Source organism: Phocoena phocoena, chromosome 2 (assembly GCF_963924675.1).
Source record: "Phocoena phocoena chromosome 2, mPhoPho1.1, whole genome shotgun sequence".
NCBI lineage: Eukaryota > Metazoa > Chordata > Mammalia > Artiodactyla > Phocoenidae > Phocoena > Phocoena phocoena.
In genome coordinates this window covers 60,824,743-60,838,050 of record NC_089220.1, presented here as the reverse complement: position 1 = coordinate 60,838,050, position 13,308 = coordinate 60,824,743, and the positions used below count along the sequence as shown (strand labels likewise).

The 13,308-nt window shown below is 36.7% G+C and overlaps 1 protein-coding gene across 1 annotated transcript in view; it reads left to right on the top strand.

The window, feature by feature from the left end:
- TTC6 (tetratricopeptide repeat domain 6) overlaps positions 1-13,308 on the top strand; it is a 199,394-nt gene that overhangs the window by 74,789 nt on the left and 111,297 nt on the right. Inside the window, exon 5 of the mRNA XM_065871682.1 lies at positions 1,835-2,029. Within this exon, the coding sequence (XP_065727754.1) occupies positions 1,835-2,029 (195 nt within the window). The remainder of the gene's footprint in view (positions 1-1,834; positions 2,030-13,308) is intronic.

Here is a 13,308-nt window from a genome sequence, read left to right as displayed (position 1 = left end):
TCCTGGAGACAACACCCTGCCATGTGAGAGACACTGTTTTTAATGCATTCATTCCTTTCTTTCTTAAAGCAACTTTACCCAGGATGCACTAATGTTGTAATTCCCAGCTTACCAAACGTTGTTATTCTCAACTTACTGAGGTATAAAGAAATTAATTACTTGCTTATTGCCAAGTGATAATTTTAAACAGGATTTGAACAGAGGAAGTCTGACTGCAGAGTCTACATTCTTAAACTCTATGCTAGAAGTAGGGCCAGATGCTAAGAGCCTTGAAGCTTAGAAAGAGGAATTTAGATGCATGCAGCAAGCAACAGAAAAACATTGTGCTGGAGAGAGGAGTATTTGAAGATCGGTGTGATAGAATTTTGCAGGATGTATGGAAGGGGGAAGAGACAGGGTGCAGTGCTCAATCCGACTGGAAGACCTTTGCTCTGCAAGCTGAGGTGATGAGGACTCCGACTGGCGTGTGGTAGAAGTGAGCGGGGAGAAGGAGCACACCTGAACAGCTCTGTCCAAGGGAGAAGCTCAGCTTTTCATTGGATAAGCAGGTGAAGGACAGAGGAGACAAAGATGACCCCAATGTTTTGTATCTGGAAGATGAGGCATCTAGGTGAGATAGTGATACCAGACATGGGATTTGGGAGCCCTCAGCACAGAGGAAAGAGCTGAAACACTGAAGATGATTTTTCTAATGTGGAAAGAGTAGCTCAACCTTGAAATCCCCATACCAGTTGGGAAGATGGTGAAAGAAAAACCGGTGACTAAGTCAAATTATGCTGAACTTGAGAGGTAGATGGAGAGCTGGGATAGTGCAGGCTGACAAAAGCTCATGGAGGAAGAGCAATTTCAAGAAGGGTCAACAGTATTGCGAGCTTGGAGGTCACAGAGACCACGATCTAAAGATCTAAAGTTCATTTGATTTGATTTGATGAAAAGGTCATTTGGTTAATGTAAGAATATAGCTTTAGTAGGGAGGTGGGGATGGAGTAGTACTGGCTAAGGGCCACTTTCTCCTCAGGGGTCATTAATAGACGTTAATAGGAAAGGAATTTGACTTATAGTTAGCAGCATTGTGTGTAGATCCTAGTAGCCACTCGCTAATTTTGTGACCTATGCAAAATAAGCCTGCTCCAAAATAAGGATAATAATACCTCCCATGTAGTTTCATTGTGGAAGTTAGAGACGATGTGTGTGGATGGCCTAGCACAAAGTCTGGTACATAATATATGCTCAAAAAGTATTTGTTGATTGGATGGTATGACAAGTGTGACAGTGGGGATTAAGAAAGCAGATCGTCATGCCCTCCTCTCTATTTTGGAAAGGCAGGAAAGAGGCAAGTTCTAGCATGGTGGGAAGGAAGGTGCTACGTTAACTTAGAGAGACCCAGGTTTCCACTGATGCTAGTTAATGGATAATGTACTGTATTGTTGTGCTTCTTCAGGGACACGAGCATTTGTGCAGAGTAGCAAAGAAGTAATGAATGATTGCTGGTTATGGTGTCACTGACTGAGTTACAGCGTTCCGGAAAGAAGAGGTTTGGGTGGGGTGGGATGATAATGAGTTTGCTTTTAGACCTGTTGATTCTGAGATATCTGTCGGATACATAGGTTGAGATCTTCAGCAGGCAATTGTATATATGGCTGAAGATCTGGTCAATGGCCTGAGATTGTAATATTAGATTTTTTAGAAACTACTGTACTAGTTTTAAATGTGATCTCTCCAACATTTAGACCTCTTTTTTTAGAGCCTGAACTAAACTGTCATTGTGAATGTATTTTGCGTCTAAAGAGCACAAAATGATAAAAAGAGGCCCACTTTCTTATCTCTGTGGCAGAATTCCACGAGACTACTCCACTCGGACCCTTCACGATCTGTGCACCACTATCCCAGCCCAAGAGCTGCCCATTGACTTGCGCCTGGCTTCTCAAGTGTATCATACAGCTGACAAGAAAGGCCACAATACTGTACTTGGAGTATGTGGAACCTCTTTCTTAGATGATCGCTATACAGATGAAGAGCAAAGAGATAGGTAAGAGTTCCACTGGTAATTTTGTTTTAAACTAGATTTAAACTGCCAAAGAATTTCTGCCTTTGAGGCTTAGCTTTTGAAGACTTGCTTCTGAAAGGAGCAGTTTTGGTCCTTTCCATTCCTTCCGGGTACATACACAGTCTAGGTCAGTGTCTTCATTTCCTGCCATTATTGACATGAACCATGCCCTATCGTATAAGGTAACTTTAGTTTAGTGGTTTATGGTTCCCAAAGAGTGTCACATACATGATCTCATTTGTTCTTTGTAACAACTCTGTGGAGTACAGATGTGGAAATTGAAGCTTATAAGAACCAAGCAACTTTGCCAGGCTTATACAACTAAGAACATCGCAGATTTGGGAGTTGAAGCCAGTTTTTAGATTTCAGCATCATTGGGCATGCTTGGGTCCAGGGATTATGTACAAATGTCATTTCCTCTGGACCTTTTTCCATTTCTCCTTGTGTCTCACTTCCCTTCAGAATGTGAGTATTCTTTTACGGAGAGTATATAATTTATAGCATCCTCAAATGAGAGGAGAAAAGGGAAGGGGGCTAACGTTTATTTAACAGGAACTGTATTCCTTGCACTGTGCTGTGTGCTTTGCATCTTTCCTGTTTAAATCTTCAATCATAAGGGAGAAGTCATAATTTCCATTTTATTCATGGAGAAACTTAGGCTTTATAATATCGGGTAACCTGCCCAAGTTTTATCTCTAGATAGTGATTAGAATCCAGATTTGTGGGACTTCCCTGGTGGTCTAGTGGTAGAGAATCCACCTTCCAATGCAGGGGATGCGGGTTCGATCCCTGGTCAGGGAACTAAGATCCCACATGCCGCGGGGCAACTAAGCCCGCATGCCACAACTACTGAGCTCATGCACCTCAACTGGAGAGCCTGTGTGCCGCAAACTACAGAGTGCATGTGTGTTGGAGCCTGTGTGCCGCAGCTAGAGAGAGAAAACCCGCACGCCACGAGAGAGAAGCCTGCGAGCTACAACGAAAGATCCTGCATGTCTCAACGAAGATCCCGCATGCCGCAACTAAGACCTGACACAGCCAAAAAAAAAAAAAGAATCCAGATTTGTTTAACTTAACTTTTTTTTTTTTTTTTTTTTGCGGTACGCGGGCCTCTCACTGCTGTGGCCTCTCCCGATGCGGAGCACAGGCTCCGGACGCGCAGGCTCAGCGGCCATGGCTCACGGGCCCAGCCGCTCCGTGGCATGTGGGATCTTCCCAGACCGGGGCACGAACCCGTGTCCCCTGCATCGGCAGGCGGACTCTCAACCACTGCACCACCAGGGAAGCCCCTAACTTAACTTTTCTCAAACTTTTTTTTCATTATCACCCCAGTAAGAAGGCTTTTTAGACTCCCCCACCCAACTTCCCCTCTCCATTATATTGTAGTGCTCTAGATATGCTGTATATCTGTTTATGGTACTGTATGTATATCTGTGCCTTACTTATACATAAAAAGAGTAAGCTTTTTCACCCCCTGCCCTCCCCAGCCACTAATTTTCACTCCCTTGGGGGGTGATATCACCTGCACATAGAGAATGCATACTCTAAAGTTTCTTGTCTTTCAGAAGAGCTGGTAGGAATCCTGAAAAATCATCTATAACAGGTTTTTAAAATACTCAAATATTAAATGTTAAGTTAAATTTAAGTAGATGTATGTTTAGTGTTATATTTGAACTATTCTAGATATATAAGAATAGTATTTTAAAAGATCACTTTTAATTAACACTATCAAAAAATTGTAAGTAACTGACCCACACTTTTCATGCTATATTCTGATCCCATTTCCTCCAACTTTACTTTTAGTAAAAATTGTAGCACCTTACTGCGTTCTTTTAAGGCTTAAAGTCATGGTTTCCCTGTGTTTAGTAATCACAATGCCATTCAGTATGAATCCCCAAAAGAAGTTCATTCTCATGTTTATTTTCTGTTAGGCAAAAAGATTTTTTTAAGGGATTTATGTGTTATTCATAATTTTATGAATAAAATTATATGTGAAGAATTTTAGAAACTTCAGAATTGCTCCAGTATCTCTGATAGATTATAGAAGTTCCATATGACTTCTTTGGAATGTCTTTGAAAAGCCTAAAGCTGAGAGTGGACATAAAGACATAAACATAATCCAGTAGTTATGAAACTACTATATTGAGTCATTTCTATTAGCACTCTGCAAGCCAAGCATCCTTGGCTTACAGCTTCTATTATTCATGCAAAGTGTTAAAAATACTGATTTCTTTCCAATTCTAAATTTTTTTTTCAAGTAGGTCTCACTTTCTTTTTCCAAGAGAGTCAATAAATGTTCTATTTGATGATGATAATTCTTGGCAATTTGTTCCTAAGTACCAAATAAGAAGTTAATTTAAGTACTGAATATTTAATTCTCTGGCATCCATCTCTTGAGGATTACCTTGCTAAACATAGCTTAACCTTTTCAAAATATATCTGTCTGCTGAGCCTACAAGTTCAGAGAAATGTATAATTTTTTCTGCACTAATAAGTTGTCTCAAGAAAGGTAACTGTGAATAAAAAATGAATACCCTTTCACTTGGTGGCTTTTTGGTTTTTCTGTGCAATGAACAGTTCCACAAAGTATAATACTTGTGGTTATATAGTTTTAATGCTTTCCTAATTTTGCACATAGAAATTGTTATTTGTGGGAAAGACCAAGGATATTTTAATGGGATAGTGTGGGTACCTAAGTTTATTTAAAATAGCAATGTACTGTTCAAACATGTTTATTTTGCTAAATAGCAGTTTTGATTAGAACTATAAAAATATTGATCATCTTTTTGCTTTTAAAGTTTCTGTATTGTAAAGAGAAGTTTATAGACATCTAAGAATTAGAACTCTTACCATGGAATTTTAGATTTTGGGTTTTAAAATAAGGGAAATGATTAAAAGTGTTTAAACACTTACATTAGTGTTAACAGTTTGGTGAGTAGCCTTCTGAACATCTCTGTGTAAACATGTGTTTAAACCATAGATGGCATTCTATAGACTTATATTTTCCACTCAAGGTTATGTGTGAACATTTAAATTACTTCATAATATTTGCTAACTTAACCATGCTGCAGTGTAAGAAAATTCCTAGGTGTGGAATTATTTATTAAAATTTTTGGTTTAAAAATTTTGATGCACATTGCTGAACTTCTCTCCAGAAAAATCACACCAGTTTATATGCTTACCAACAATTTATGATATTGTTCATTTCCTTTCAACCTGGCCAAACCACTAATTGTCAATCTTCTGGATCTTTTCCTAATCTGATGAAGAAAAATATCCCTTCATTGTTTTATTCATTTCTAATAAGATTGAGCATATTTTTGGATGTCTCTTGGTTATTTGTTTTTCTCCTTTTGAGAATTACCAATTCATATTCTGTTATCATTCATCTTTTTATTATTGATTTATAAGTGATCTTTTTATATTAAAGATTTTTATCATATATAATGTAGACTTTAAAAAATTGTTTTGCTTGCTTTTCAGTTTTGTTATGTTGTTTTATGCTATCCGGAAGTTGTATGCTAATACAGAAGTAATGAAAACTGGCAATAGTTTCCTTTATGTGTTCTAGTCTTGGTGTCATTCTTGGTGTCTCTAGTCTTCTAGTCATTCTTAGAAAGGGCTTTTCTACACTTCAATTTAAATATATTCTGTTGGGGCTTCCCTGGTGGCACAGTGGTTAAGAATCTGCCTGCCAATGTGAGGTACATGGGTTTGATACCTGGTCCGGGAAGATCCCACATGCTGCGGAGCAACTAAGCCCGCAAGCCACAACTACTGAGCCCACGTGACACAACTACTAAAGCCTGTGCGCCTAGAGCCCGTGCTGCGCAACAAGAGAAGCCACGACAATGAGAAGCCTGCGCACTGTAATGAAGAGTAGCCCCTGCTCACCGCAACTAGAGAAAGCCAGCACACAGCAACGAAGACCCAACACAGCCAAAAATAAAAACAAACAAATAAATTTAAATAAATATATTCTGTCATATTTTCTTCTAGTAATTTTATGGTTTTCTTTTAAAAGATTAAATCTTTGATTCATCTTTAATTAGTTTGATAAGAAGAATAAGCATTAATGTTTCTTTCCCAAATGACTAGCCAATATCGTTTATTCAATAAACCCTCTTTTTCTCACTAATTTGAAATGCCAACTTTTCATACCTTAAATTTGAATGTGTTATCAAGACTATTTATGGACTTACGTTCTATTTCACTGATTTTTCTATGTAAAATGGCTTGTGTATTTTGTTGATCCACCATCAAGAGAGAGCTGGTGGCAAAAATGCTGTCTTGGCAAAAATGGCTGACTTTCTCAAGCCAGGTACCCTTATAGCCAGCTTCTGGTGGTAAGCAGTGCTTAGACCATAGATCCCAGATTTAGCCCTCAACTCAACTTCAAATTACAAGGGAAATTCCTAGTCACATTTTAGAAAAACATGTACAGACTGTTAGTTTTATACATTAAAACAGCAGTGACTACAACAACAAAAATTAGAAAAGCAAAAGTTAAATGTCAGAATTCAAAGCTTAATTTCATTTATTATTTTGCTACAAAATAATAATACAAATACAAATATGCAAGAAAATACAAAAAAGGAAAACAGTTACTCAAAATCCTGCCATCCAGAGATAATACTATTCTTAAGTATATGATTCCAGACTTATCTGTATGCAAATAAATCATATGGAACAAAACTTGGATAATGCTATGTAAAAAATGTTTTGTAACCTGATTTTTAAAACTTATTATGTTGTAATTATCTTTCTATGTCACGAAGTACAGATCTGAATAATCATTTAAATTGATCAGTAAATATTTTTTGTGTACCTACTGTGTGGCAGGCATTGAGTTAGGCACTAGGTAAGCATCTGCAAACAAGAGAAACATAATCCCTGCCCTCAGGGAATTTGGAGATTAGCAGAGAAGAAAGGTGGTGAATTAATTATTGTGAATGTGACAATTAATATGCAGATGTGCAGTGTATGGAAGCATGTAAGAAGAGTTCCCAATTATCTGGGGGAGATTGAGGAAATGATACTTAAATTGAGATCTGAGGAATAAGTAGAAGATAGCTAGGAAGAGGGGAAAGAAGTTTTTTAGTTTCTTGCTACTCAAAAGTATAGTTCACAGACCAGCAGCATCACCATCACCTGGAAGCTTGTTAAAAATACAGGTGATTCGTATGCATATTGAAGTTTGAGAGTCCGTGCTGTGGACAGTTGGAACCCATTTGAGAATTGGAAAGATGTCAAGCAGTAGTGAATAGGAAGAGCAGTGATGCAGTTGATGCTGGAGAGGTCACAAGAGTCAGATTATGTAGGATTTATAGATGCTCTCTTTGTGTATGTGAGAGCATGTCTGTGAGGACTTGGGGGAGAGATTTTTATTCACAGTATATGGAGACACCACTGATAGGATTTTTTGAGGAAGAATGACATGATCAAATTTGCTTTAAGATATCACAGTCCTCACTGTGACTTCTCAGTAACACTTAACACAGTTAATCACTTGCTTTTCCATACAACACCTTTATCCCTTGGCCTCAGGACTGCATTCTCTCTTGGTTCTATTCCTGCCTCCTTTGCTATGTCTTCTTAGTCTCTCTTGCTGGTATCTCCTCATCTCTTGACTTCAAAATATTGGAGTGCCCAAAGCTTATCCTTGGACCTCGGATTTTCTCCTCTAACTATACTCTCAAGGTGATCTTATCCAGGACCATGGCTTTAAATATGATCTATATGCTGATAACTATTATTAACTAAGATAAATGATTAACGACTGTAATTGTCCTTATAATAACTAAAAAGTGAAAACAACTTAAGTGTCCATCAATGGAAGACATTTTATAGTGCATCCAATGATGGGATGTATTGGAATTGCAGTAAAGAATAAGGTAAAGTGTGCTGAAACGAGTTAGAACTAAGTATATAAACAGATATGTGATTATGTACAACAAATTTTTTACATGGAAGAAAATTCAGGAAACTGTTAACTGTGATCCTTCTGTTTTCCTTGTAGATTGTACACCAAATGGATAAAAAGTGAAACTCAACTTATTTTTTGCTTTATTTATATGGTATATGTTTGCCCTTTCTTTTACTTTTAATTTTTCTTAGTTGTGTCCCTTGTAGATTGCATAGTATTGAACATTTTTTTAAGCCAATCAGAAATGAATTCTCTTATAGTAGGTTGGATCACCCCATATTCATTTATTGTCATATCAGATGCATTTGGTATTATTCTTGTCATCTTATTTTGTAGTCTCTCTCTTTCTCTTTTGCTTCTTTGCTCTTTCCTATAATCTGACATATTTGTCAACATTTGTCTATGTGTTTTTTGTTTGTATCATTGTCTTATATCTAATGTTGTGAGACAGAAATCTGAAATTTAAATCTTAGCTTAATCTTAGCATGTAATTTATTTCTTCTCCACTCCTAGATGCTTATAGGGTTTAAATTTTGCTTTAAATTAAATAATTTCACTAGCATATGTTTGGGAGTGGATTGTTTTCTAATTACTTTTTCCTGGTACATGGAAAGCCCTTTTGATATGCAAATACAGCTCTTCAGTTTAGGGCATTTTCCTGTTTTATTTCAAGTAGTGTTTTCATTCTGTTTATTTGGTACATTTCTTCAGGAATATCAATTAGCTATAATGTTGCATCTTCACTACCCGTCACCTACATTTATCATCTCCTTGCTTACATTCATCTCTCAAACCTATGTTCTGTATCAATGGTTTCATTTTCTGAGATGTAAATTTTAAAAATTTGTTCTAATTACCACTTTTTATCACTATAGCATTTTTCTTATTTGTTCTTAACTCTATCAGACTCTTAAGAAAAATCCAAGTCTTTTGTTTTATCTGAACTTTTACCTGTTTCATGAAAGCATTAAAAAAATTTATTTTCACAGCACAGAGCAGACCCTTTCCAAATATTTTTTGATTTGTATAATAAAACTCTTCTAAAAGAATGTTCTTCATATAACTTTTTGAATACTATATTTCTTTCCTATGCTTTGTAGACTCTCTTCATAGAACTGATATTGGATTTTCCAGTGTACTCATCTTTGAATGAAGATAGGCCATTTCTGGCTGCCCAAAGTTAATATCAGATAGCTTTACCTGGCAATTCTTTTTTTTTTAAATTAATTATTTTTTGACATATGTATTGGAGTATAATTGCTTTACAGTTGTGTGTTAGTTTCTGCTGTGTAACAAAGTGAATCAGCTATACATATATCCCCATATCTCCTCCCTCTTGTGTCTCCCTCCCACCCTCCCTATCCCACCCATCTAGGTGGACACAAAGCACCGAGCTGATCTCCCTGTGCCATGCGGCTGCTTCCCACTAGCTATCTATTTTACATTTGGTAGTGTACATATGTCCATGCCAGTCTCTCACTTCATCCCAGCTTCCCCTTCCCCCTCCCTGTGTCCTCAAGTCCATTCTCTATATCTGCGTCTTTATTCCTGTCCTGCCCCTAGGTTCTTCAGAAACTTTTTTTTTTTAGATTCCATATATATGTGTTAGCGTACGTCATTTATTTTTCTCTTTCTGACTTACTTCACTCTGTATGACAGACTCTAGGTCCATCCACCTTACTACAAATAACTCAGTTTCATTTCTTTATATGGTTGAGTAATATTTATGTGCCACATCTTCTTTATCTATTCATCTGTTGATGGACACTTAGGTTGCTTCCATGTCCTGGCTATTGTAAATAGTACTGCAGTGAACATTGTGGTACATGTCTCTTTGAATTATGGTTTTCTCAGGGTATATGCCCAATAGTGGGATTGCTCCGTCATATGGTAGTTCTATTTTTAGTTTTTTAAGGAACCTCTATACTGTTCTCCATAGTAGCTGTATCAATTTACATTCCCACCAACAGAGCAGGTGGGTCCCGTTTTCTCCACACCCTCTCCAGCATTTATTGTCCGTAGATTTTTTGATGATGTCCATTCTGACCAGTGTGAGGTGATACCTCATTGTAGCTTTGATTTGCATTTCTCTAATGATTAATGATGTTGAGAATCCTTTCATGTGTTTGTTGGCAATCTATATATCTTCTTTGGAGAAATGTCTATTTAGGTTTTCTGCCCATTTTTGGTTTGGGTTGGCTTGTTTGTTTTTTTGATATTGAGCTGCATGAGCTGCTTGTATGTTTTGGAGATTAATCCTTTGTCAGTTGCTTCATTTGCAAATATTTTCTCCCATTCTGAGGATTGTCTTTTCATCTTGTTTAGGTATTCCTTTGCTGTGCAAATGCTTTTAAGGTTCATTAGGTCTCATTTGTTTATTTTTGCTTTTATTTCCGTTTCTCTAGGAGGTGGGTCAAAAAGGATCTTGCTGTGATTTATGTCACAGAGTGTTCTGCCTATGTTTTCCTCTAAGAGTTTTATAGTGTCTGGACTTACTTTTAGGTCTTTAATCCGTTTTGAGTTTATTTTTGTGTATGGTATTAGGGAGTGTTCTAATTTCATTCTTTTACATGTGGCTGTTTTCTCAGCACTGCTTATTGAAGAGGCTGTATTTTGTCCATTGTATATTCTTGCCTCCTTTATAAAAAATAAGGTGACCATATGTGTGTGGGTTTATCTCTGGGCTTTCTATCCTGTTCCATTGGTGTATATTTCTGTTTTTGTGCCAGTAACATACTGTGTTGATTACTGTAGCTTTGTAGTATAGTCTGAAGTCTGGGAGCCTGATTCCTCCAGCTCCGTTTTTCTTTCTCAAGTTTGTTTTGGCTATGTGGGGTCTTTTGTGTTTCCATAGAAATTGTGAAATTTTTTGTTCTAGTTCTGTGAAAAATGCGACTGGTAGTTTGATAGGGATTGCATTGAATCTGTAGATTACTTTGGGTGGTATAGTCATTTTCACAATATTGATTCTTCCAATCCAAGAACCTGGTATATCTCTCCATCTGTTTTTATCATCTTTAATTTCTTTCATCATTGTCTTTTAGTTTTCTGCATACAGGTCTTTTGTCTCCTTAGGTAGGTTTATTCCCAGGTACTTTGTTCTTTTGTTGCAATGGTATATGGGAGTGTTTCCTCAATTTCTCTTTCATATTTTTCATCACTAGTGTATAGGAATGCCAGAGATTTCTGTGCATTAATTTTGTATCCTGCAACTTTACCAAATTCATTGATTAGCTCTAGTTATTTTCTGGTAGCATCTTTAAGATTCTCTATGTATAGTATTATGTCATCTGCAAACAGTGACAGTTTTACTTCTTTTCCGATTTGGATTCCTTTTATTCCTTTTTCTTCTTTGATTGCTGTGGCTAAAGCTTCCAAAACTATGTTGAATACTAGTGGTGAGAGTGGGCAACCTTGTCTTGTTCCTGATCCTTAGTGGAAATGGTTTCAGTTTTCACCATTGAGAACAATGTTGGCTGTGGCTTTGTCATATATGGCCTTTGTTTTGTTGAGGTTAAGTTCCCTCTATGCCTACTTTCTGGAGAGCTTTTATCATAAATGGGTGTTGAATTTTGTTGAAAGCTTTTTCTGCATCTATTGAGACGATCATATGGTTTTTCTCCTTCAATTTGTTAATATGGTTTATCACATTGATTGATTTGCATATACTGAAGAATCCTTGCATTCCTGGGATAAATTGCATTTGATCATGGTGTATGATCCTTTTAATGTGCTGTTGGATTCTGTTTGCTAGTGTTTTGTTGAGGATTTTTGCATCTGTGATATTGGCCTGTAGTTATCTTTCTTTGTGACATCTTTGTCTGGTTTTGGTATCAGGGTGATGGTGGCCTCGTAGAATGAGTTTGGGATTGTTCCTCCCTCTGCTGTGTTTTGGAAGAGTTTAGAGGGATAGGTGTTAGCTCTTGTCTAAATGTTTCATAGAATTCGCCTGTGAAGCCATCAGGTCCTGGGCTTTTGTTTGCTGGAGGATTTTTAATCACAGTTTCAATTTCAGTGCTCGTGATTGGTCTGTTTATATTTTCTATTTCTTCCTGGTTTAGTCTCAGAATGTTGTGCTTTTCTAAGAATTTGTCTATTTCTTCCAGGTTGTCCATTTTATTGGCGTATAGTTGCTTGTAGTAATCTCTCATGATCCTTTTTTTTTCTGCATTGTCAGTTGTTCTTTTTCATTTCTAATTCTATTGATTTGAGTCTTCTCACTTCTTTTCTTGATGAGTCTGGATAATGGTTTATCAATTCTCAAAGAACCAGCTTTTAGTTGTATTGATCTTTGTATCGTTTCCTTCATTTCTTTTTCATTTATTTCTGATCTGATCTTCATGATTTCTTTCCTTTTGCTAACTTTGGGATTTTTTGCTCTTCTTTCTCTTATTGCTTTAGGTGTAAGGTTATGTTGTTTATTTGAGATTTTTATGGTTTCTTGAGGTAAGATTGTATTGCTGTAAACTTCCCTGTTGGAACTGCTTTTGCTGCATCCCATAGGTTTTGGGTCGTCGTGTTTTCATTGTCATTTTTTTCTAGGTATTTTTTGACCTCCTCTTTGATTTCTTCAGTGATCTCTTGGTTATTTAGTAGTGTATTGTTTAGCCTCCATGTGTTTTTATTTTTTACAGATGTTTTTCCTGTAATTGATATCTAGTCTCATAGCGTTATGGTCAGAAAAGATACTTGATATGATTTCAATTATCTTAAATTTACCAAGGCTTTATTTGTGACCCAAGATGTGATCTATCCTGGAGAATGTTCCATGAGCACTTGAGAAGAAAGTGTATTCTGTTGTGTTTGGATGGAAAGTTCTGTAAATATCAATTAAGTCCATCTTGTTTAATGTATCATTTAAAGCTTGTGTTTCCTTATTTATTTTCATTTTGGATGATCTGTCCATTGGTGAAAGTGAGGTGTTAAAGTCCCCTACTATGATTGTGTTACTGTCAATTTCCCCTTTTATGGCTGTTAGCATTTACCTTATGTATTGAGGTGCTGTTATGTTGGGTGCATAAATATTTACAATCATTATATCTTCTTGGATTGATCCCTTGATCATTATGTAGTGTCCTTCTTTGTCTCTTGTAATAGTCTTTTTTTCAAAGTCTATTTCATCTGATATGAGAATTGCTACTCCAGCTTTCTTTTGATTTCCATTTACATGGAATATCTTTTTCCATCCCCTCACTTTCAGTCTGTATGTGTTCCTAGATCTGAAATGGGTCTCTTGTAGACAGCATATATATAGGTCTTGTTTTTGTATCCAGTCAGCCAGTCTGTGTCTTTTGGTTGGAGCATTTAATCCATTTACATTTAAGGTAGTTATCGA